Raw genomic sequence first — 26,813 nt, 5'->3', positions numbered from 1 at the left:
GTTTATATGAAAACTATGCCCACTTTCCCGCTGATGGAAACAGTTCACGTACATACACGACGTCATACCCTGCAACAGTGCAGGTGTAGAATTTCTGTAACGTGTAAAATGTGGGACAAAAATTGGCAATTTTACCCTAATAATAGCCTATTGCGTTAAACAAGTGCGGTATTATGCAATCATTATCATTGCAATTGTAACCGCACTGCCCTGCTTCCACAAGATGGATAATAACACTTACTGGCTAATAAAAAATATATATTTATAAATGGAATGTTATAAAATGATTAGGCCAAAGTAATTAAATTCTTTGTTTTGCGTCCCCACCCGCGTAGGTTTTTAAGGTTTTCATGAAAAACACACACAATGTATTTGAATAGGAAATTTTAGGACATGACCGCTTAGCTTTTCTGAACTAAAATTTTGTTACAATTTCTTATTTGCTGCAATCAAATTACATTGTGTTAATTTTCTTGTGTGTGTTTTTCAGCCGCTTAGACGCGTACCTTTTCCCATTTAGAGTGGACGCAAAACAAAGAATTTAATTACTTTGGCCTAATTTGCACGTTTCGTATTTGTTTATTTGCGAGTACTCAAAAAACATGGCGGCGCCCATGAAATTATTTGGATATACTTCCGGTTGCTCGCAGAGTATGTTATGAATCTGCGTATGCGTAGTCAGTAAGCCACTGGCGCGACTATTATTCAAATTTACTTGAGCCAACATGATGATTCTATGCACATACTTTGATCGTTTTGTAATAGTGACTGCGTTTAGCATACAGTTGGATTTGATTTTCTTTACCACTGCACTTCCTCCCTAATGCATAGCGATTGGCCACAGTTTCCACTCAAGTCTCACTTTGATTGTGTTGTTTGTTTTTTCCAGAAAGAATATGGGAAATAAAGCGTTGATAGTCAACCACAGTTGGGGAGGTTCAATCCAGGGAGGAGTGACTGATTCAGTTCATCTTCTAATCCGTCTACTTCGTAAACTGGGTTTATCGGTCTACTGCACCGCCCTCACAGCAACAGAAGCAGAAATCAAGGAAGCCAAAGCATTTGGCGTTGAGCTCATAGTGCCATCACCGATTCGAAAATTCAAAGCCAGAAATGATACACCTGATTCTGATTGGCTGTATCGCCACAAAGAGTACTTCTCAGATTTGAAAGAGTTGGCAAACGTCAGATTAGTTTTTGGAATTGGAATGGTAACATCAGAGGCGGCCTTTGAAATTGAACGAGACCTCTTCCCGAGAGCAGCATTCTACTTGATAAATCTATTTGACAGTAATCGTATCACCCCTATCATTGCTAACTGCTGTGAGTCGGACCTTGACCTTCGCTTGGAAGACTTAACAAAAGAAGGACAAGATGCCAACTCTGTCTTTTCTGTTGGAGGAAGTGTCTTCTTAAAGTACAAAAAAGTGTACCGCTCAGCATCCAAAAACATAAAACACTTCAGATTATCGCCAATGGTAGATAAAAATGACTTTAAACTTCCTTCTCCGGAAGCCCTCGAGGAGAACGAAAACTTCCAAATATTGTCCGTGTTCCAAGAACATGAACTAGGAAACCTTAAGAGTGACAGCGTTATTGTACAGGCCATGAACTTGGTAGCTGACTCCTTTTATAAACATGGGAAATCACCACCAACATGGAAAATTTTAGGAGTTCCAAAGCGATGTGAATCTGAACTTCGAAATCGTTTGAATTTACATTCTAAATTAGATGTTGTATTTGCGCGAATGCCTTCAGACAAAGGACTTAAGGATGAGCTTTGTCAGTGCCACCTTGTTCTTGTTCCTCCATCATCTACACATTATGTCAATTTAACACTGGCAGCAATGTGCGCTGCTGTTCCTGTTATTATCCCCTGGGGTTCTCTCAGCCATGACTTAATTCAGCGACATTTGCGTGACCATGAAATTTGGCTTGTTGTCGATATGAACAAACCTGGCGCGTTAAGGAAAGGTATCATGAGATTCCTCGGCGAGTACAAGGTCGCCCTGAATAAAGCTAAGAAAATTAAGGAGGAAGTGTGGAATACAGTTGGGCAAGAGCTGGAAAACATCAATGAAACATTCCTTGACGTGGTGAAAGAAGACTCAGAGGTCATACATGGCGTTACTTTACGAACACAGCAGCAAGAGGGTATAAACTATTCACATGTTTTTTTTTTACTGCCAAGAATTTGAACAACCCTAATGTTACCTAATACGAAGCACATTAACCCAAATAATTCAAGAAGAGTAGAGGAGTTAAGAGACAGGTTTACATATCCTGTCCTTTTAGCTTTTCATTTATTCTCTATGAAGTTTTTGCACTGATTACTGCGTGTGACTTTAACAATGGACTATGTCACCAATGTCAGCAATTTAGTGACAAATTTTCTGAGTCGCAGTGGTATCTGTTCATCGCAATATATTGTGATATCCTCATTATGCGTATTCTAAATCTAAATATGCCTTTGAATTTAGAAAAAAAAGAATTGAGAACACACTGCTTTAAATATCATATTTGATGGAATAAGCAGGCATATAATAAAATGTCTGATTGTTGTTTGTAATTTTACAGGTCGTGAAGACGACAAAGAAAAGCAAGCGATCCAAAACAAATCAAATGTTGGACGTGATCAAGGTATGAGTGAATTTAAAACCCGAAGAAGTGGAATTGGATAAGGAATGTTATATTCTGTACTCTTTAGGGTGATCGAGCCACTAAATATTTGACCAACAATTTTCGTTATTTTTCTCTAACAGTAAGACATATGTGAAGATGAGATTACGACAAAAAATCAATATGTCACCAGATTAATTTTGCAGCTAGAAGGATTTGAAATACACCCACTTTATTCATTCCAATGACAGAAATTATGAATCTCCCGTAAGCGTTGCCCAACCCGATATATTTACTTTCAGTTCCTTTCTTGGAATGCTGGACTTGTTTTATTTTCAAGTAAACCACACTGAATAACATTAAATGAAAGTTTAGCTGTTTTTCAACTGAAAATGTGCGTAAGAATTTAAATTATCACTTCTCAGTCCTTCCAAAAACAACGGTTAAAGCTGTTGCAAATTTAAATGTAGTGACCACGCCTTATCCATACTTTGTAGACTTATTTAGATTTTCAATCCAACAATTTTGTTTATTTTCACATAAATTATTGTTCAGATATTGCACATTATATGCATCAAATAAAAATATTGGGTCACCAGCCTATTTACAATGCTACATCGCTTAACATCACCCCCTCCCCATATGTGAAATGGGAAAAATCACAATTTGATGAGAAATATGTCCTTTTTAAATTATTTTGTTGGGATTTTTAAATACTTTGTAAATATATCAACATTCAAACATTTAAAACTTACAACTCGAAGATAATATAATGATCATTCAATCATCACTAACAACGTCCGCTTTCATGCTAAAAGCTCTGACAATAAGTTGTATGAAGATAGGTTTCCATCAAAACCACGGTGTAATTTTTACAGTGAGCACGGTCCCGTACAGTGGACGTGCGCGTTGTAGAGTGCGCGTTCTATTGTTTGCAGCTATGATGACGTAGCAAGTGACTCGATCACCCTTAAAGGTATACTGTCACCTGTTCCAATTTTGCCACAGTTACCATGGAAAGAGAAAATCTAACCAATCACAGATTTTAAGCGGGTGGCCGCTTTTAAAAACAGCGCCCTCACATGGGCATTTTGAATACCAAGGAACGCCCCTTTGACCATATATGGGCATATTTAGATTACAGGTGACTGTATGCCTTTAATATCATTTTCTGGCTAAGTCTCTGATTATAATTATGGTTGTTAGTGTTTTGTTGCGAAAAGACTCTGCCCCGTGACTGCTATTAATATAGCCAACGTAAAAAATTCCCCGACCTTTGCAGGTGACATGAAAGTGAAGATGAAAGTGACCGAAGTAGTTCCAGAGAGAGGAAGAACAGTCCAGGAAGTTGAGAAGGATTTTTATGGAAGTGATGAAGTCAAGAAGAAGACGGAAGAAGTCGGTCAGTCCCTTGATGGGCAACATGATGAGATGAACGTGAAGGGCATTGGGGATGGAAGTATTTCTTACACAATGTCCTGTCAGTCGCTAGATGCGCTAGAATGCCTGGTGGGACAATATGAGAATGGGAAACTACAGGATCTGATGGAAGATGAATTCCTATCCGATGAACTTCTCGATAAAATTGGGGCGTATTACCTTGCGATTGATGTAACCATAGACTATGAGGAGTATTTGATGTGCAGGAAGGAGCTTATCCATATATCTGGTAAACAATCATTATTTGCTATAGACGTAACCTCTACATTCGCACCTTTATCTTAACCCTCCTAAAACCATTAAAATGCTTTCCTTAAGGAACGTCTCATATATTTCAGCGGTTAGTATAGATTGTACAAAAGTCAACAGGGTTTTTTGAATTAATGGTTATGTATGGGTCTTCACTCTTCCTAAATGCTCAGACTGCATCTGATATCTAAATATTTATTTAAGTGTTTTAGATGTCTATCCATTTGAACTCAAAAGAGCATGCAGAGCTAGCTCGTATTATATTTCCTTCGATACTTCTTTTTTACTCAAACGATGGTGGCCAACTTTGGACAGTACATGTAATTTTGTACCCTAAAATAAGGGAGAACTTTCGCAGCATTAGTTTAAAAATAACCCGCAGCCAATATCATAATCGCCATTTTAAACAGTACCTTCCTAACCGGTTTTCGGTCAATGTCAGAAATTTCAAACTGATTGTGAAATAAGACTTCGTGTTTGAATGTTAACACAATGGAGTGCTTCTTTGCGATTACGTAATACTATGTAAACGTGTTTTCTTTTCTTAAATTTCCGTAATCTGTGGTATTTATAAGATAATACAAATTGATTGATTCTTAACGACATTGTGCAGTTTTCGTATTTACAGCCCTGTGAATGTCTTTCATATAGGACTACCTTCTCAGACCAATGAGGGAGAACAAGATACTGACAAAATGGAGTCACCGGAGATTGATGTTGACAATACACCCATCAGAGTAAACAGAGCCAGAGACCTTCTGAAAGAATTTCAAATGGAGGGAGACAAGGTGACTGAGACACAGATAAATACACTTGACAAGCTTTTGCAAGAAAAGGCAAAGAGACGACAGTTGGATCACCAGCAACGTTTACAGGAATCTGCAAAAGGCAAGTGAGAAAGACAGGAAGAAGCAGAACCTCACGACAAATCATGATGATTTATACTCTAACACTTACGGACGTAGACATTAAAATGTCCCTAATTACATACCTACTTAAACATGTAAACATTGAGTTCGTATATAAGAGCATTGAGTCCATGAATACATAGATAAAAGATAGACACACAGACAGACAAACTTAGATATATGGATAGATATATAGACGGACAGATAGATGGATGGATTTATGAATTGATGGCCGGATGGACAGAGAGATGGCTAGGCTGACAAACAGATGGATAAACATTTGAATACATGCATGCACACACAATATCATGCTTACACACATCATACATACCTACCTACATGCATGCATGCATACCTACCTACCTACCTACCTACCTACCTACCTACCTACCTACCTACCTACCTACCTACCTACCTACCTACCTACCTACCTACCTACCTACCTACCTACCTACCTACCTACCTACCTACCTACCTACCTACCTACCTACCTACCTACCTACCTACCTACATACATACATACATACATACATACATACATACATACATACATACATACCTACCTACCTACCTACCTACCTACCTACCTACCTACCTACCTACCTACCTACCTACCTACCTACCTACCTACCTACGTACGTACGTACATACATACATACATACATACATACATACATACATACATACATACATACATACATACATACATACATACATACATACATACATACATACATACATACATACATACATACATACATACATACATACATACATACATACATACATACACCAACAAAAATCAATCATCTCATAGTCTTCTGAATCTCGCCTTGAAACAGATACCACTCATATTAAAGTTTCAGGGAAAACAATTTATAGCTGCAGATTGCTCTTACTTCACAGAAATGACTGGTGTGCATCTGCTGACGGATGAAGAAATAACGGAGAAGAATGAAGACCTTGAGGCAAAGGTCAACGAACTTACGATAAGTAGTGGTTTGATAAGATCACAAAATAGAGACAGGGGTCGAGGAAGGGAAGTTTTACAATCGGCGGTGGCTGAGGAAGTCAGAGTAGAGGAACGTAAATTGAATACTTTTTTCAGTGAGTTTGTAGATGTGAAGTCGGAGACAAGAGACCTGGTGACCAACCATCCTGAAGTGATGATGAAAGCTGAGAAGTTATCAGCGTCTGCGGATCATATTGTCCGTGAAGCAGAAATCCCCGAAGACACAAAAGAAATGTACCTGGATGTGAGACGAGTTGAGAAAGGTTGGTTTAATTTTTGGTAATATTGTTAATTTCCTCATTGGTGTACCTTAAGGTAGTATGCGCCTCGAAAGTAAAAGACTTAAACTTTTACTCAAACTTTCCTTATGTATTCTTTCAACTATTCTCTTCTAAATCAAGAATAAAAATCGAGAGTAACCGTGCAAATGTTTGTACTAGGGAAACAAATAACTCAGGATTTACAGATATTTAAAATTTAAAATGGCCGCCATCCTTGTGTTAACGCTATCGAGAAAATAAAATTTTCGAATTTCGGGAAAATAGGCTGATGAAAAGTTTTCTTACATCAAGAGTTTTAAATTAAACCCCCACAAGTGGTGCATCAGACAAGAATTGTAAAAGTTTTAGAGTCCGAACATTTGTCCCCGGGGCGCGTTCTACCTTAACCGTCACATTCAGATTATTGTTACATGCCTCATAAATCGAACATTGTTGATGACGTCGCGGGCCGCATAGCTATCACTTGACTGAGGGTGAACCAGAAATACATTTTCCAGAGTGAACAAGAACTACATTTTCAACTTGATAATTTCGGAATTTATTATAAATTCACAGTTTTACATAAAAAATACCATTAAAAAAAATTATGTGAAAAAATCAATAAATTGCTTTACAGTGATATCTGTGCACCGTTCAAAGATGACAAAATGTTTTAGCAGATTTTTGTCTAACATCGAAATAAAGCATGTGATTGTTACCTGTAGGTAAGCCCAAAAATATGGCATGAAAACTATGTAAGAGAGGCATGTAATAAAAACATCCTGGCTCAGGCAAGGGATCAGGTACCCTTGGGCCAGGAGACCATTTGCCCTCCTTACGTCGAGCAAATTGTCACTTACCCTTGGGGCATTTAATCCCATGTTTGAGCTACAATATTTCAATAAGAACACTGCCAATGGAAAGATCAAAATGTGTTGCCTGTAAAGAGATGGGACTCATGACGGTAACATTGATGATGCCCGAGCTGAGAAGGCATTGGTATCATTACTGTTACCCTCATGAACACCAGCCCAAGGGCAGGCAACAAAATGTGATCTCGCCAGTGCCAGTGTGTATTTATTACGCCGAACAAACACTTTTGTTTTCCAAACTTTGCACACACTGTAGTCCAGTATCGAGACTCGCCACTGTTCCATTTCTTGCACGATCAAAAAGCTAGATTAAGTTGAAGGTAAACTTAAAGTATATATCACGAGGAGAGTGTTGTTTAAGAAGAGAAAATATTCTATCAGCTTTTTTGTGACCCGTAGTGCCCATATATATATATATATATATATATATATATATATATATATATATATATATATATATATATATATAAACCCCTTACGCTTCCATGTGCATGTGTGTGTATAGATCGATGTACTGCACAGACACACAACAGAAGCTGGTATTACACACATATGAAATATAAACTACTCTTATCATATTTTCCACATAAATGTACCTACAGTGGTATAATAATTCCAAGCGCATTTGTACACTAAATAATGGACCTAGCAGCCGATATAGCTCGCTGTGTTATGTAGAGCATTACTATTTTTGACACATGTGTTGATGAGAAAGGTGGAAATCTTTGATAGTTCATTCCGGTGGTCAGACAAAAAATGGCAAAAATCATAATTTGAACATATCAAATAAAGATCAGCCTTGAGAACATGTCAAGCAAAGCCATCAGACGAGTAGTTTTTTAAGAATACAATTTTTTTACCAAAAATGGCAAAAACTGCCCAGAAAACCGAACTTGCAGATTTCATCATAATTTCAAAATATCATAATAAAATAACCTCTTGGAACCTGTATACCGAATATCAAAGCTATCAGACAAGCAGTTTTTGGGAAACACATTTTTTGACCAAAAATGGCACATATTACCCCAAAAATATGAAATTGTAAATTTCATCATAATTTCAATATATCACATTAAGTTTATCTGTAGGAACCTGGATACCATATTTCAAAGCTATAAGACCAGTACATTTTGAGAAACATATTTTTTTGACCAAAAATGGCAAAAATTGTCCCAAGAATACAAAATTGCAGATTTCGTCATAATTTCAATATGTCACATATACTTTATCTGTAGGAACATGTATACCAAATTTCAAAGCTGTCAGACCATTACTTATTGAGAAAGACATTTTTAGACCCGAAATGGCAAAAATTGATCCAAAAATACAAAATTGTAGCTTTCATCATAATTTAAAGGTATCACATTTTTGTTAATCCATACTAACCTGTATATCAAATATCAAAGCTATCAGACAAGCGGTTTTGGTGAAACAAGTTTTTTGACAAAAAAAGCCAAAAAATGCCTTAAAAATACAACGATGCAAATTTCACCAAAATTTGAAAAAAATCAAACTAACGTCACCCTAAGTAAACTGCATGTCAAATTTCAAAGCAATCGGACATGCAATTTTAGAGGAGATTTTTTACAAAAAAGAGCAAAAATGCCTCCGAACTACAAATATGCAAATTTCACCATGATTTGAACAAACTTGAGTGAGATAATTCCAAGTGAACTGCATATCAAATTTCAAAGCAATCGGACCAGCTTTTTCAGAGGAGAAGGCAATTGTTGATGGACTACGGACGGACAGTGACAACGACAACAAAGGTGACGATGAAGGACGACGACGGAAAATCAACCTATTTCATAAGCTCCGCGTCGCTGACAGCGGAGCTAAAAATTAATAGTGAGTTTTGCCTTACTGTGTGTGGTAGTCTATTGTGCATACTATAAACAATGGTGTCCCAAACAAACCTAGAGATGTCTGTGCTTTTATATGTGTTTGACCATTGATACGAATGAAATTTACTGGGATATGATGATCAGAAAACTATATGTGAACATAGTGGATTTCGAAATTTCACCCAAAAGTGTTATTTCACTAAACATGGTTGTCCATGTTGAAAACTATGATTGTTTTCAATACAAAACTGGCAATATTTGTGCATTTATGTATCTTTGAAAACTGATATGAATGTATTTCACTAGAACATGATAATTAAAAGGGCAATTGTGTACAAGAAATTTGATTTCGGAATTTCCCAAAAGTGTCATTTTACTAACTGTGTATCGTTGTCTATGGTGAAAACTATTGCGTACAAGAAACTTTAAATGATCACCAGTCACACTGAAACACAGCTGTTTTTTTGGATGGCATAAAATGGTTAATGAAAGATTTTTTTTCTGTCCTCGTCAGAGTGATTTATTGGTATGATATGCTTGGAGTGAAAAGTTTGAGGTCCCCCTTATGGTTCTTTGGAATTTTCAAGGACCCCCGAACATCTGGGTTTTTGTGCCCTCCCGTTTTCTCTTCCCCCTGCCGTTAATAATGCTAGTTTAATAATGTAGAAAATATCGTCAAATTCAAGAAGTCACACTAACTTCTTGCACCTTTTCAAACGCCATTGCTCCGCAGGAATTATCAAGCGAATGTACGCAATGATTCGATACGCACAGAAACCGCGCGCAGTACTCAAGAACGTAGTAGCGGGCTATATCAGTAATGCATGTAACAAGGTAATATCAGCACAAGACAGGGCTACATGTCACCAAAGCCTTGTTTTATCACTTTTTGTTCTATATCACGTGATTTAGGCTCAGCAAATCATGGTAACGAGATAAAACGCGAGGTGTAATAAATATTGTTATAGATCTACCATCTAGAAGAATAGAATTACCCTTGTGCTAAAAAAGATACATGGTACACCTGTTCCATAACATTTACCATTTCAAGGCAGTGCATTCTGTGGCTGCCTCTGCACGTTCACTGCGAAACAGTTTCAACGGACCCATTGAACATGTCTCACGCTCTGCACGTGTAGTGCACAGGTTTTCCAGGAGCGCGCCAAGGACAGTGCTCTGTACTAACGCTATACAGATAAATGCACAGCAGTGTTGCTTTAGTATTTTTGTAAGAAACATGTTCTGCGGTTTGACTTTTAGTGCAGCAATACACAGTTTTGACAGCTTAATATGTAGCTTAATATATAACTCTGTGTTATGCACTATCGTCGCATATTTTTGCGTTTATTTTTTCATTTTATTCATTTAGGTTGACGCGACAGGTCTGAATTGACTCTTGCGAGGATGAGAAAAAGTCTTTCTTTTCTTGACCTACACTAGTAATGATGAATTATGATGAATTGAAATAGACAGTTGGCATTCTTTAACATTACATTGGGAGTATTTGAGCCTTTGAATTATTTATACTGCATGGTTCATCGCAAGTGATTCAAATTAAGAGCTCAAGTATTATTTCAATTTTTATCTATTTATGGTACTATTGTTTTCTTCAACAAAGTTTCTTGTTCCATCCTAAAATCAAATGGAAATACCGAATGTTCAATTCGTCAACACAGTCTTTATATTGGTTTTGAGGAATGCTGTAGTTGATAACTGAATTCACCAACAATAACATTGTACACTGCCACATTCTGTTGTAAGTCCATATCTATCATTTTCATCATCGTTTAAAAAGAGGAGAAAATAAAGTGTGTTCAAGATTGTTCAAGTAACAACTAGTTTAAACATCATTATCAAGTCATTGTAAATGACACAATTCCAAGCTGCAATTAAGGTGATTTGATTACATGTAAGTGAAGTACGTCACATAATGTAGCAATTACTATGTGTGACTGGTAAGCACAGACACTTATAGTCAGAGTTGTATGTCATAGTATATTGTCTTTGAGCACAGGTCTTATCGTGTCTGAGTAATGGCTCCAGCCTGACGAAAATAAAAACAAAATTGCCTCCAGGTGGCCATATTGGCTAAAAGCACATAAAACAGTTAATGTAGATCTATGCTTTCAGGTACCTTGCGCTAGTGCCAAGTTTTATTGAAATTCTTCGTTGAATATCTAAGAATGGGTCTGGAGAGACAAAATTACAAAAATGACTGCAAAATGGCTATATTAGATCAAACAACAAACTGTTGGCAAAGGGTAAGGGACTGGTCAGTTTCTTCGGCCTGGGGTGCATTCATGGGGGGGGGGGTTCCAACCTGTTTTTTAAATGCCGAATAGGGGGGTCAGTGTGTTTTTGAATTTCAACACAGGCTCATACTTGCCTAAAATGCATCGTGCCAGCCACAAATTTCATCATTCAGTTGCATTTTTCGGCGAGCCCTTCGGGCGCCTAACTTTGTTAATAATAAGACATATTTTTCAGAGTGCTCGAAGTGCGAAACTTTAATATATCAGACATATATATGTCAGAGATATCTGTATGTTTAAAATTTTTTGGCACGTCCTTTTGGTGCTTTACTTTAAAATATCAAACATGCAGACCTGCTTACCTCCCCGCGTTTGATATCTGGTATGCACACATTGTGAAACGGGGAGGTATTAGCAGCAAAGGCCTGTATTTTTCAGCATGCCCTTCAGCCGCATGACTTTCATATATTAGATATATATCAGAGATATCTTGATGTTTAATATTTTTCGGTGAGCCCTTCGGGCGCAGTACTTCTAATGTATCAGAGATATATGTCAGAAATATCTTGGTGTCTTTAAATTGAAAGTATGTTTTATAAAGTGTACTTTTCATTATGAAATCTGCAGTTTTTATGAAAAGCATGCCAAGTTACTGATATTTTTTTGTTTTCTTTCACAATCACATTATTCTTATAACAGTTCTGGACATCTGGTTATGCATAAAAAGTGTGGAATACATTCACAGCTCATTCAAAATACTGTATTCAAATTTTTAGAATTGACAGATTGGGGTTCACTCAAAATATTGAAAACTTTAAGGGAGTCACTCAAAATGTGGACAGGAAGAAGGGGCCGGGTTACTCAACTTTTTGTGTGAAATAAATTGAAACCCCACTCAGATTGCACCATTGCACACATCATTTTCTCAAAATTTTCAATGCTCGTGCTCTCCCCATGGAGTGTTCTAATAGTTTTTACTAATAAGAGACAAATTGAAAACACTTGTCAGATTGCACCAGACTGCACTATTACACACATCAATTTCTCAAATTTTCACAGAATCTATGACAAAACTGAACTCTTGTGAATTCATCCTTTATCATCACAGAAACTTAAATTTAATTGACTTCAGTTTAATAACCATTTAGATAACTAACCATACCATATTCAGGCTTTTCATTAGAAGCTGGCAGCTGGAGAATCGACACAACAAGGTCACATATTTTCCATCCCTGCATATTCTTCGGTCTTCAATCTCTTGCAAACTGAGAACTGTTTTTTCACAAAATGTATTGTCATTGTTTGGTTGTTGAATATTGTGACTCAAACACTGATCATGCAAAAAATATCAGTGTTCACTGTCATTTTCGAACAACTTTACCGAATGCAAAATAAATTGAAACACCTCTTAGATTGCACCATTACCCACATGAATTTCTCACGAGAGGGTTGAAACCCCTCTTGTGCTCTCCCCCTTGGGATGTTGTAACAGTTTTACTAAATAAACAAATCATTGACAATGACATAGTCCCTCCGTGTAAATGGGACTTTGTCACTGGAAGTGACTAAAAATTGAAGTCGATATGATGCGCATGAAACAAGGAATGCGGGTGCCAAAGTCCTGTCTGTGACTAGTGATGCCCGTATTGGATTTGATTGTGAACAAGAAGTGGCATAGGGTTATGTCCTTCTACCAAGTTTGACAGAATTAGGTTTGTCATGCCCTGGCTTTTCAAATGTCAAAATTCAAATTATATTCAAGAAACTGGTCCAGACAAGTCTGAGTAATGGCTTTTGACATAAAAAGTCAGAATGCAAGATGTGAACCAAAAATGTCCTCATGTTCAGTAAAGAAGAGACTTTCTATAAATAGCTATTGATACTGCTAAAATTAAAACCCCTTTCTTGACTGGTATCTTTGTATGATCAACATCTGCAGCAAGTGTCATCAGATTTAGTGCAGTCATTCAGAATATAGATCTCTCATTACAAACATTGTTTCCCTATTCATCCAATCTGGGGTGCCACCCTAATCACAAAAGGTCATTAAATAAGTCAATAAATAATTTATCAACAGGATGTCACTTTTCAGTTTTACGCTACTGGAAGATCAATATCTGATCTATGTTTCATAAAATTTGATGCAGGATTTCTGGACGTATCACACTGATAAGGAAAAGTCATTAATTATGCAAATTAGAAAGTAATTTACATAATACTGATAAATGTCCTTACACACAATTAAAGCAAGATGAGCTCAACATCTCTACAAATCATAGCTGAAGAAGTATTTCTTGACGTATTATGAAAATCATTAAATATGCAAATATATAATTAGTTGACATGATATGATTAATGTCTCGGCATGCTACTAAAACACGTTGAGATCAACATCTGTACCAAGTTTCATCAAATTTGGTGCAATATTTTTGATCATAGCACATTAATCAGGAAAGTTCATTAAATATGCAAATTAGAAATTAACACTCTACTGATAAATGTCCTTATACACAGTTAAAGCAAGGTGAGCTCAACATCTATACCAAATTTCAACAAATCTGAAGGAGTCTTTCTTGACATATGAGCCTGATTATCAAAATTCATTAAATGTGCAATTACGCAATTAATTGACATGATATGACTTTGCATGCTACTACAACACTTTGCAATCAACATCTGTACCGAGTTTTATCAAATTAGTGCAATATTTCTGGACATAGCACACTAATTAACAAAGTTTATTAAATATGCAAATTAACTATTAATTGACAAGATACTGCTGAATGTCTATGCATGCTACTACAACACCTTGAAATCAACATCTGTACCGAGTTTCATCAAATTTAGTGCAATATTTCTGGACATAGCACACTAATTAGGAAAGTTCATTAAATATGCAAATTAACTATTAATTGACAAGATACTGCTGAATGTCTTTGTTCGCTATTACAACACTTTGAGATCAACATCTATATCAAGTTTCATCAAATTTGCTGTCGTATTTCATATATCCTTAATTACAAAAATTCATAAAATCTTCAAATTAGCAATTAAAGAACATGATCCTGCTAACTGTCTTTGCATACTGTTACAGCTCTGGTATATCAGCATCTGTACCATGTTTCATCGAATTTGAGTGGGTATTTCTTGACTTAGCACCCTAATTACAAAAATTCATCAGATATGCAAATTAGCTATTAATTGACATGATCTGTCCAAACGCCTTTGCATAAAGTAACAGCTCTGGTGTGTATACATATGTAAGAAGTTTCATTAAATTTGAGTCACTATTTATTGAAATATCAGTGGAATTATGAAAATTCATAATTTATGCAAATTAGCAATTAAGTGACACAATACTGACAAATGTCTTTATGTGCTATTAGAGCTATGTGTGACCATCATGTGTACAAAGTTTCTTCAAACTTGGTGCAATCTCTTAAGAAACAGAGCTCTTTTTCAAAAACACAGCTCTTTTTCAAAAATCACTAATTATGCAAATTAGCACTAATAATGCGTGCCACACCTAAAACAATGGACGTGCATATTATGCCATAGTTTACTATCCTTGTACCAAGTTTGAAAGGAATTGGCTCAGACATGTCTGAGATATCTGCGTGGCCAGACGGATGGATGGACGGACAGACAGACGGACAGAGGGAACCCAAAACATAAGTCCCCTCAGATTTCGTCTGCGGGACTAAAAAACAAATTAATAAATACCTCTCAGATTGCACTAGACTGCACCATTGCACACATCAATTTCTCAAAATTTTCCATGCAAGAAAGGGGATAGCCGCCTCTGACGTACGCTTTCCCCCTCAGCCTCTCACGTGTTCTCCCCCCTGTACTTTCAAATTCTGGCAATGCATTCAGATATCTTAGTGAAAACCCTGTCATGATACCCATCCAAATTAAACAATACTATATGGTTGGATACTGGTTATAGCGTGAGCTTTTACCTGTACATCTGTATTTTTTGTTGTTATTTTGAATTTCATTTTGTTGGTAAAATTCACCTTTTTCAGCTATCATGAGATAACCTGTGATAGTCTAGCACTGGTTATAGCATAAGCTTTTTATCTGTATTTTGTTGTCACTTTGAATTTCATTTTGTTAACGTTGGTTTGAACTTTTCTGATGATAATCTAGCAGGGTACTTCAGGACTTGAAAGGTCTTTACTATTGCTGTATTTTTTATAAATTTTACAAATACATGTATTGGTATTTAACTTTTGTAAGTGGGAGGGGGTCAGTCAAAATTTGAGTTAGATAGGGGGATTACTCAAATTCATCATGGTTGGCGGTGGGGGTGGGGGGGGTGGGGGATTTACTCAAAATTTCGGAGTTTCCAATGAAATTCCTCTGACCCTCCTAGGCCATAAATAATGACGGCTCCCTAGGACAAATCTTTGCACAATGGGGGTTTTATTATTTATTTCGAAAGGGAACAAGTTAAAATTTCCTTAATTATTGTTTCCTTCATAAAAAATTCCCAATCACATTTTTTTTCAGAATTTTGCCAAAATTTTGATAAAGAACTGCAGCAAATAAAATGTGATGTCCATTTAGTCAAAAATTATCAAAACAATTTCAAAGGGAGCTAAAAATTGATTAAATGTTGCACTAAAACTTTGCTGGGAAAAATTAGAGCACTAAAATTTTTACAGCTCTCAAAGGGTTAAAGAAGATCGTGATTTTACTCTGGAGCTTTTATGCTGGTACTGTACATACCGGTATATTAAAATGCTATGAAAACATGACATACATGTATACTGACATTGGAATTTGTACCTGATAGAATTCTGTAATCTCTTGTGTTATCACTCCTTGACCAGCCACCATCAAAGATATCAAATCCCTTCTGTGTGAATAAAATATTGAAAATTACGATATTTGAAAAAATGAAAAGAGGCCATTTCATCTTCAAAATTTCCATTAAAACAATGTTGTATGTCTCAGGAAAGTGAGAATGCAGCCTCTACCATGAAACTTTCTAACAGAATATGGTCATTCTTATAAGAAACACTGCTTTTAACATATACACAGCACCATGTGATGAATACAATCAAATCTCCATCATCATTACTCCAAACAGTGTACAAATATTGCCTGTCTAATATAGGAGGGGTGTCTGTCATAGAGGAATCATAAGAGTATGTGTTGCCAAGGTCGTTCCTGTTTTTACGTTTCGCATGCAGATCTAGGAATGGGGTTTTCATAGAAAACTGGAATTTCACTTTTGTTTGAGCTAAATATGTTCCATCGACTCAGACCTTCAGAGAAAGTGTCTTTGTTTCTTCCATATGTCAATAAAGGTGTCCTGAGTTTATGAAAGACATCCATTTCTCATAGGAAAACAAATTACTCTTACAGTAAGCTAGGAGTTCTGAAATCAAGGTGTGCAATGTGCTTTTTGTTTTGTGTGTACATCACTTCAAGTCATGGCCAGTACATTAAAGTATACTCTGACTGTACATCATATGATGAAGTGCATAAAGATGTGTGATTTAGAATGTCAACAGTTTGGTGTTCATGGTTGACAAGGGACTGACTAGATCATGGACACCGATAGGTCTGGTAGAGCTTTAAGATTGTATAAGTAGTTCAATATTTGTCAACATTAATTTGGGGATTCTGTAACAGACATCTGGTAACCATCGAGAAATTTCTGGTTTGGAAACCAGAAACTCTGAAGGGGCCATGGTTATCTGACTGAAACCACACCGACACAGTTATCTTACAGACCACTGGATTTAGCCCGTCCAAGTTGCAACGTACCTCAATAGACAGTGGTTACCACCATTAGGTTCTGGACAACCAACCAGTCTTTGCTTCCATTGTTTGAAGTCAATAGATAAAATTCAAAGGCGATCAATAATAATATGCACATTCTAAAAGTGTCACCTGGTCACTGCGAGCAAAGTTATGTTTTTGCATTCCTAATATTCATCGTTGATTTCCCAAAACATGTTGCCAGAAATAGCTTTGTGGTTAGTGATTTAGCGTGAGGGCGCTCAAGCAAAAATCTGTAGGTTTGAACTCTGGTGTAGGCATGCATTGTTTAGGGCCTTGTAGGTGGTGTTAATGTGAAGTTTGAGGTTTGGTTAAGTTGAAATAAAAACACCGTAGGCAAGTAGTGAACAGGGACTGAGAGGATGGGAAGTATCACTGTCTTTATAAAATTGATGCAAAATTTTTTATTTCACCCAAACCTTAATCATACTCATATAAACTGCAAAATCTCCTGGTAGCCTGGTTCTGACAGAATTGCCCCGTTGGTTTCTGACGGAACACTGCAAATTTCAAGAAATAATGGAAATACGCACCGCTGAGAACAATACTGTTATGTAGGGAGTGTGGTTTAAAGTACAGCACACCCTAATGTCTTGGTTAAAGGTTTAGTCTGTGGTCAGTCTTTAACATTCATCCATTTAAGTAACTTGCTGTCAGGCAGTCAGCTGATTGAACATTTAATCTGATTAAGGATAAAGGCTGAACCTACCTCTACCTCTTAATAATTTCAATAATTTAAATTTAAATTTAAATAATTTCAATTTAAATAATTTCAATTTACTCAGCTTTAGGTTTTGGTCAGTCAGTAAAATTCACACCAGTCAACTTCGAACTATAGATCTAAACACTGCACCTCATTTGATAATCTGGGTATATTAAACATTGACTCCGATGCTAAACTTGCCTTGGTTTGTTGCTAGACTGGATCACAGGTTTCTGGTGAATTAAGATAGTCAAGACCTGGAGCATCTAGAAGTGATAATGCAATCCACAGTCAAAAGTTAGAAAATACTGTAAAATGTCTGAATAAAAGATTCCGGAAGCAACTGACTTTGTATCACAGAATGACTTACGATCCCAATCATATTCACAACAGATCCTTATTACACTGCAATAAATCCCCTCCCCCCCCCAAAAAAAAAAAATTAGTTCATGACTTGTGACAAATTTTCAACAGCATCTCATTGATACATCAATGCCATCTTGCCATTTTCACCAACGATTTTTGTTGTTGATTGGGAATGATCACAGTTTCTGACATTGAAGTGACACTTTGACATGATTCTAACGCATTCTAAGTCATCAGACTTCCTTCAGACTTTTCACACAATATTTTCAAAATTTTGCTCCAAACATACAGCACTTTTCACACAATATTTTCAAATTTTGCTCCAAACATACAGCGAAATAAAATAAGCCGAGTTACCTAAATGTATATTGATATACCACATGTATGGTATTGTCTTTGTGTTAGTTTCTATGTAACCATCTACTGGTATGATATTGTTCAGAGCTTGAAGTACCTGGTTGTATGATGCACTATGCAGGTTTTGCCAGACAATATGCACACCATGCATGTTGAATGACAAACAGCATGTATTCTAACTGCATGCACCTGAAAATGACCAATCTTCTTTTATTGGTTGTTTTCACTGACACAGACGACACTTAAATTTTTATATCCAATAAACATTACTTCACTGACAGTGACAGACTGACTGACTACAAACGCCTAGGCCATTCAAAAACACAGAAAGTTGAAATATATGAAGCTGTTTGTCATTTTAGATTAATATGTCTCATATGAAACAATAATCTGTAGGTACATGTATATCTAACACAAACAGGACCCTGTATAGAATAATGGGAGGGTGCTTGGAATATCTCATTGATAAACTACATGTATGGCTAAGTCAGTGTGCAGGTACTGAAAATCTGGTGCATGTTGCTCAATGTAAAACTGACATGCGGAATGTGCATGTTGACAGGAAAATTCTGTTCCAAGGGCTGTTCTGGCATGTGCAATGTACGGTACATGTACCATAACTTCTAACTTGCAACTTACCTGTTTCAGTTGGCTTGCATCACACTATGAAAAAAGAAGCAAAAAAAGCTAAAAAATGAAAATAGCAATAACTTGAAAAAACAAAACAAAACAAATAAATAAATGAGTAAAAATTTAATATAAATAAATAAATAAATAAATAAATAAATAAATAAATAAATAAATAAATACAAGACAAATATTTTTGGTACACGGTAGTTCTCTTTTTGGAGGATGTGATGGCCCTGAAAAGGGCCGTTTGGTTTGTGTGTACAATATGTACACGATATAAAATTCAGGTTCAGTTGAACCCAAAGACATCTTCAGGGTCTGTTTCCACATCTGGGTTGGGAAATGATATCTCCATTGCATTATTCATCTGTCATCTGTCTTCATAGACTCTGACACCTTCAGCGGGATACAACCAATGTCGGTCTCAAAGGTACTTCACCATGGTGGAATTGTTGATCTTTGTCCGGGATATCTTTCTCTCATTCTGTCAGCCAACCTGATTTCACTTTTATGGCCTTCAGCAATCTGACTGAAAACGATCTTCAATAATCTGTATAAATTGTAAACATCGATAAAACAATAATTAAGAAAGAATTCACAAATCCAGGCATGTAGTGGATAATCTAAATCTGATTGGTTCAGTGTGTCAAGATGACATTAGGAAATATTCATGGTTTACATCATAAAGAACATGATGTGGCTTGTCATTATATTTCTGCAAATGTCAAATTTTTCACAAAATCCATTCTTCATTTAGAATAGGAAAAAATGCCAAACATATAAATAACCACAGCTATGACAGAGAAAATCTTGGAAATACATAGCCTCAGAGAGACAATTTTGACAACATTATGTATTAATCAACAGCCAGATAAATATTGGGTTACAAGGTAGAAACATGACAATTTATCAAGCTATCTCATGCATAATGCACCAGTATGAAATGTATACCAACAACCGTATGACACACTGAAAGTATTCAACTGTGTTTGGGGATTCCCCCTATGTTGACATGTTAGTACCCCCTAGTACCCCCTCTCCCATGAAATGGTGCCAGTCACACCTCAGAGATACCCGTAGAACCAGGAACTTGTGAAATCCCTCTCAATTTTCTCGTAAAGGAGGAAAATCATCCTTGTTGATGTCGTCCCAGATGAAACAGTGATTCAGTGTGAGAGTGCAGTGTTTCCGCTGCCATTCGCCAATTAGGCAATTGGCGAATGGAATGTCCATTTGGCGAATTTTTTTGAAGACCAGTTCGCCAGCCTGGCGAATCCAATTCCTAATGCGGAAGTGTTGAGTCATTGCCACTGTTTTCCCTCTCGGCATAAGGGGTTTAAAAATGGGTGGTATTGCGCACGCTCTGTTGACTTTTAAACAATAGTCTAGGGGGTTTAAGCTAAACGTCAGCTGAAACGTTTTTAATGACCCGCCATGATTGATTTGAATAGCACACATGGTGCATTGATGGGTTGCTTACATAATAACCTCTTACGGACAGAAAAGCAGCCGACACTGATCAAAGTTCAATAGGGCCAGCAGAATGCAACCCGATAGCCACAGACCCTGAATCACTACCGGTAAACTCTCAGTCACTGGCGAGCTCCACTGTCTGTACTAATAATGACCAACATAACAAAGAGGACATTCAAACATAAACAATTGCAACAATTATCTTACAAAGAAAGAATGAAAAACTATAAGAGGCAGAAAATCTTAACCAAATGAATTTTCAGTTTGGCCAAAGTTAAAAATCAAAAACACAAAAAACATTGGTCAATGATCACATGTTCATTTACGGTCCGAAACCATTTTGTAATTTGTACACAGACTTCAAAAAGAAGCATTCAACTATAATCAATGGAAAATCTGAGTGTGGCCTTCATCATAACCAAACAGAACAATAATGAACAATTAAATAAACTGTCAGCGTTTCATGAAATATAATAAGTCAGGATCACAGTTGCCAATATGGCGACAGAAATTGAAATGCTAAACAAACTCAGATTTTAGTATGGCCTTCAGAATCATCCAATGAGAAGAAGTGTATTACAGTAAATCAAAAGGTCAAAGGGTGAACACAAAATATCCCAAGCTTCAAAATAAAGTTTCCAAAAACATACATGGAAATGGTGCAGAAACAAAATGTTTATTGCACACAGTATGCAAACAAATAAAATATATTTGGAAAAGAAATTAGAACTTCTATGTTATGATTTAGAACAAAAACATTACATTATTAAAAACTGATAAACAAATTACAATTGAGTGATGGCAGACACATCCCACAAGTAAACATTAATCCAGGATTAGTGGTAAAAACAACTGAAAAACACAGAATATCTAAAAAAATAATTTCAGCATCTCCAACAGAACAAACAACAAAACATTCAAACAGGTTGACATTTGAAGCAATCATATTTGGAAATTTTAGGTCAGAGATTATTTGAAAAATGAAAAAGTAAATCTATACATGTATTTACAAAATCAATTTGTGAAGAAACATGACATTACACACTTTAGGAAAAGATGTAAAGCTGGTGAAAACCTAGCAAATAGACAGTACAATGAACTAATCAGCAGACATGTATTTCAAAACTGAAACACACTTAGAAAGACGGAGATACCGGTAGGTATTACAGGGAAATTTCAGTGAAGGCATTAAGAAAAACAAAAATTAAATACAGAAAAAGAATACAATTTGAGAGAAGAAAGGAAAAATACGTTCCTTACAGAAAACAAAAAAGAAATACAAAAATATTGTGTATCTGTGATTGAGGTCAAAACAAAACACAACACAACAATTTATGACCTGGCAACTCTCTCTGTAAAACATGAGCTACAGTAATCAGCAATACAAATACCAACCTACATGGACTGAAAACCACACTTCCAACAATAAAATGCAAATATGTTGCCATGGAAACATGTGAGTTACATCAACATGTATCTATAATTGTCATTGAGGCCAAAACACACAACAATTTACAACCATCTGTAAAACAAGAGCTAATCAGCAAAAAAAATACTCACTTTATGGACTGAAAACCACACTTCCAACGATAAAATGCAAATATGTTGCCATGGAAACACGTGAGTTACATCAACATGTATCTGTGATTGATATCAAAACACAACAAAACAATTCACAGCCTTGCATTGCAATCATCTCTCAAGTAAGAGCCAATCAGCAATGAAATTACTCACTTTAATGACTGAAAAACACATTTCCATCAAAAAATGCAAATATGTTTCCATGGAAACATGTGGCTAACATGAACATGTATCTTTGACTTTGGTTAAAAAAAAACAAAAAAACGTTCATGAAGCTGGCAACTCAATTTGTAAAACATGAGCTGATTAGCAAATGACTTACCTTATGGACTGAAAATCACATTTCCATCAATAAAATGCAAATATGTTGCCATGGAAACATGTGAGTTACATTAACATGTGAGGCAGTTGTTCCTTTAAATGTTCCATGTGTTTGTGTAAACAAAAGATGTTTGCATTCAGTCAAAATTTGTGAGATCTGAAAATCTTTGACTTCATAGAAATTGTAGTTTGCAACCCGACCTTTGACCTTTGTTTATGTTTTTGTTTTTCCCTAGGCTATCCGGTCAAGGGGAGTGTCCTTGAAGTGTTTGGGTCTGGATCAATGCCAGGACAATTTAATTGGGCCAATGGAATATACATCAAGAAGAACGGTCAATGGGTTATATGTGATATAAACAATCATAGAGTTCAGGTTATTGATCCAATCCAACTCTGCTGTGATCTCATCTTACAATTCCATGCATTCCCAAAGTCATTTAATCCATGGAATGTCACAGTGGATGAAGACAATGACCAATACTTTATGAGTGATGACGGGAATAAACAAGTTGTGGTGAGTTCTGGACAAAGCAAGATTTTAAACTGTTTTGGACGCAAAGAAGGAATTTCACCAACCGGTATCTGCTTGAGTCCTGATGGTTTTATATTCATTGGTGACAGGAATGGATATGTGAGAAAATATAATAAATCTGGTGAACACATTGCAAGAACTGAAAAAGGACAAGTCAGTCAGCCCTGTGATCTGATTGTGAATAAGAAATGTATTTTTGTATCAGATTATGGCAGGAATTGTGTTCATGTTTTGAATCACCAGATGCAAAGTATAAGAGACATTGGCAAGGGACACTTAGAGGGACCAGAGGGTTTGTGTTTTGATCACCAACAAGATGGCATATATGTTTGTGATTACTATGGGAATAGAGTGGTTCACTTCAATTGTGATGGTGAATTTCTCAGCTATAAAGGTCAAGGTCAGTTAGAGTATCCCTGGTACATTGCACTGTGTAAGGATAATCCATACAGATTAGTTGTAACACAGGATTACAGTAACTGTGTTAAACTACTGTACATATAAGCAGACATGACACCACATCATGTCAACTCTGCAGGGATATTTCTAGTGAAAATCTACAAATTTTCTGACAAATTTTACACAACTCATTGCAACTGGCAGGCTGTAAATGTGTATTTTTTGCTGTCGTTTCAAAAATTTGCATATTTAATGGTAATTTTGGATCAAACATCAACATCTCACTTCAACGGACTGTTATATCAAACTGTTTTGTAAAATGCAGTCAATTGTATATTTTTTAGTATAATTTCAACTTTTTCTTTCAGCAGCCTGTTGCAATATTTTGTGAAATATTTGTCAGAATAATTTTTTGACTTTCACAGATGTGTGCATGAGTGTACAGAAACATACATAGAAGCAGACATGACAATATAACATGTCAAGTCTGCAGGTATATTTCTGGTGAAAATCTACAACTTTCCAGACTAGTTTTACACAACACGATGCTACGGATGGGCTGAAAATGTTGAATGGTTGCTGTAAAATTTGAAATTTTAGGTTTCTTCGGTCAATTTTGGATCAAACACAAAGATTTATCCCTTCAATGACTAAAATAGCTCGTGCTGATGGGAAAAATAGAAAAAAATTACATTTTCGTGTTTTGGATAAATCCGGCAGCAGATTTCGGATCGTTCGTTACACAGACAGCCCGTTGCACCGTGTTGACTGTTGGCAAAAATTTATCCGAAAAATTGACAATTTTTCACTGAGATGTGTGTGCAAAAACATACCTTGACATTCCAGTGACTTTTTCGTATGTAGCGACGCCTTGATTACTTCAAAGCGAGTATAATATCCGCAGTTTTCATGGATTTCATGGGGAGCGCGGACAGCGACCATGAACACAGGTCGCCATGTTTCAACTGAATGGCCAGTTGTGTTTGCAGTTCAACTGAATTTCAACATGTCGCAAGAGGGCGCTATGACCAATAACGCTATCAGAGAATGTTTTCCATCAAATCTACAAGTAGATTTGACTTCATTTGCCATTTTTGTTGGAATATATCTTTTCAAAAGAAAAAAAGAATATTTAGAATGTGAACTGCAAAATTTGGAATATAATAATTTAGCTACTGTTTAAAGGATGATAAAGTTTAGCCTACAATCCCATGTTATGAAACTCAAATGCTATTTATCCTCATGGATGAATACAGTCTACCTAATTTATGAGATGATGAATAAATTCAATGATTTGTGGCTATGGTTTCAAGCCTGGTAAGATTTGAACAAAAACTAATGTTTAATTATTATACCCGGGTTTGGGTCGGCAACTTCTTCTGCACCTCCATCTAAAAAACAGAACCCCCTATTTACTTGAAAAAGAAAAAGAAATATGAACCACCCCCACCCCCTGCCCCAGGGTGATAAAAAATTTATCACAGCCCCCATCATTTCTAAAGGATTTTTTTTTTATTTTGATATTTCAATATTTATTTTCTTTCTGTGAAACCTACAGTAAATCTATCTTTGCAGTGGTCAGTTATTCGGTATTTATGTTCCATATATCAACTACAGTCTCTCGGCCTACTTCCGTTAGCGTTTTTAAAATACCCAGCATTGTCAAGTAAAGTTACCAGTGTGTCTTGTGGATTAATTGTTATTGTTGAAAACTTAAATTAAAATCTTGAATTGAATTTGATCACCAACGCTAACTACACAGGAAACAGACTTACAGCTGATGTCAACAAGCTGAGTACTGGGTATTTCAATACGCTGTGGGAAGTACACCTAGAAACTACAAAACCAATTGTCTAAACTTACAGCGACTTGGCCTTTATATACACATATGTTGACATAAGTATTATTTGGTGTCACAGATCACAGTCTGTGAAATATTTATTAAAGTCTATTTTTAATCTAGAATTAAATTAAATTGTGAGCAACATATTTAAGTCAGTGTCTGTAGATATACTTTGTATTGAGAGGAACATCAAGGACTTCATTTATCAGTATACCTGCAGTACGTGGTGTTATTGTTCCTCAAATATACATACATACATGAGACTGTTAATATTGAAACTTCAAAATTCTATTTCTGAAATATGCTGTTCCTTAAGACACACCCGCCATGCAGTAAAGATTTCCACACTTCTGTAAATAGATTGTACTTTCATTAAGATCAACCATAGAGTAAAGATGATTTGTGTCAAGTGCCATATATTATTCTGGTAGGTGGACCAAAGTTTAAGTTGTTGGCTAAGCTCATGTCTCAATTTTAAACACTTAACAATTTTTTATCAGAGGGCTGTTGATATTGAAAGTTCAGCTCAAATAAAGTGTAGTAAATGTACTTTTATACTAGCATTAAGTATAATATGTGTCAACTTTGTATGTTTTGTGTCATATGGCTTCTAGTGTATAATGTATAGGCTAAGCTATGTCTCATAGGTTAACACTTCCCAATTCTTTATTTGAAGGCTTTTGAAATTGAAACTTCATATAAATATAGTACAATATATATATCATTGAAATAGATGTTACTTTGGTACAGATCTATAATGGAGTAAATATAATCTGTGTAAACTAGTGTATGTTTTGTGTCAAATTGCTTCTAATGTATAAGGTATAGGCTAGGCTATGTCTCATAGATGAATACTTCCATATTCTTTATTTGAAGGCTATTGAAATTGAAATTTCATAGAAATATAGTGCAATAAATGTATTATTCAAATAGATTGATCTTACTTTGATACAGATACACCATGCAATAAAAGTTGTGTCTAGTATCATATGTTTTTGTGTTTATATATGGATCAATGTGTAAAGTATATTCTAAGCCATGTCTTATAGTTTGCACCTTACTTTAGGCACAGCATGGCAATAAACTGCCATTGCCACTCTGATGGTAAAAGTTGTTGTAATACAAACCTGTATAGACTTGCCAAGTCAAGAAATTGATAAGACAGAAAACACATGTACTTGTATTTGACCACAGTGTACTGACTTCAGACACACGGAGAATCACCTTTTATTTCCTTGAATGTTTTTATTCACTGAAACATTGATTTTTGACAGGGTGTGGAATTGTATTTGTTATACTGTACTTCCTATTCACAGTTGTGTAGATTTGACTTTTTATCTTATAAATGCTGGAATA

At 35.9% G+C, this 26,813-nt stretch overlaps 1 protein-coding gene across 1 annotated transcript in view; it reads left to right on the top strand.

The window, feature by feature from the left end:
• Positions 1 to 25,327, top strand: part of LOC139127246 (uncharacterized) — a 128,567-nt gene extending 103,240 nt beyond the window's left edge. The window contains exons 2-7 of the mRNA XM_070693160.1: positions 890 to 2,154; positions 2,578 to 2,640; positions 3,902 to 4,288; positions 4,960 to 5,196; positions 6,123 to 6,491; positions 22,920 to 25,327. Of these exons, the coding sequence (XP_070549261.1) occupies positions 890 to 2,154; positions 2,578 to 2,640; positions 3,902 to 4,288; positions 4,960 to 5,196; positions 6,123 to 6,491; positions 22,920 to 23,719 (3,121 nt within the window). The 3' untranslated portion in view covers positions 23,720 to 25,327. The remainder of the gene's footprint in view (positions 1 to 889; positions 2,155 to 2,577; positions 2,641 to 3,901; positions 4,289 to 4,959; positions 5,197 to 6,122; positions 6,492 to 22,919) is intronic.
• The last annotated feature ends 1,486 nt before the right edge of the window (positions 25,328 to 26,813 follow it).

The sequence above is a fragment of the Ptychodera flava genome, chromosome 3 (genome assembly GCF_041260155.1).
Source record: "Ptychodera flava strain L36383 chromosome 3, AS_Pfla_20210202, whole genome shotgun sequence".
Lineage (NCBI taxonomy): Eukaryota > Metazoa > Hemichordata > Enteropneusta > Ptychoderidae > Ptychodera > Ptychodera flava.
Note: the sequence above shows the minus strand (reverse complement) of the source record. Positions and strands in the feature narration are given on the sequence as shown.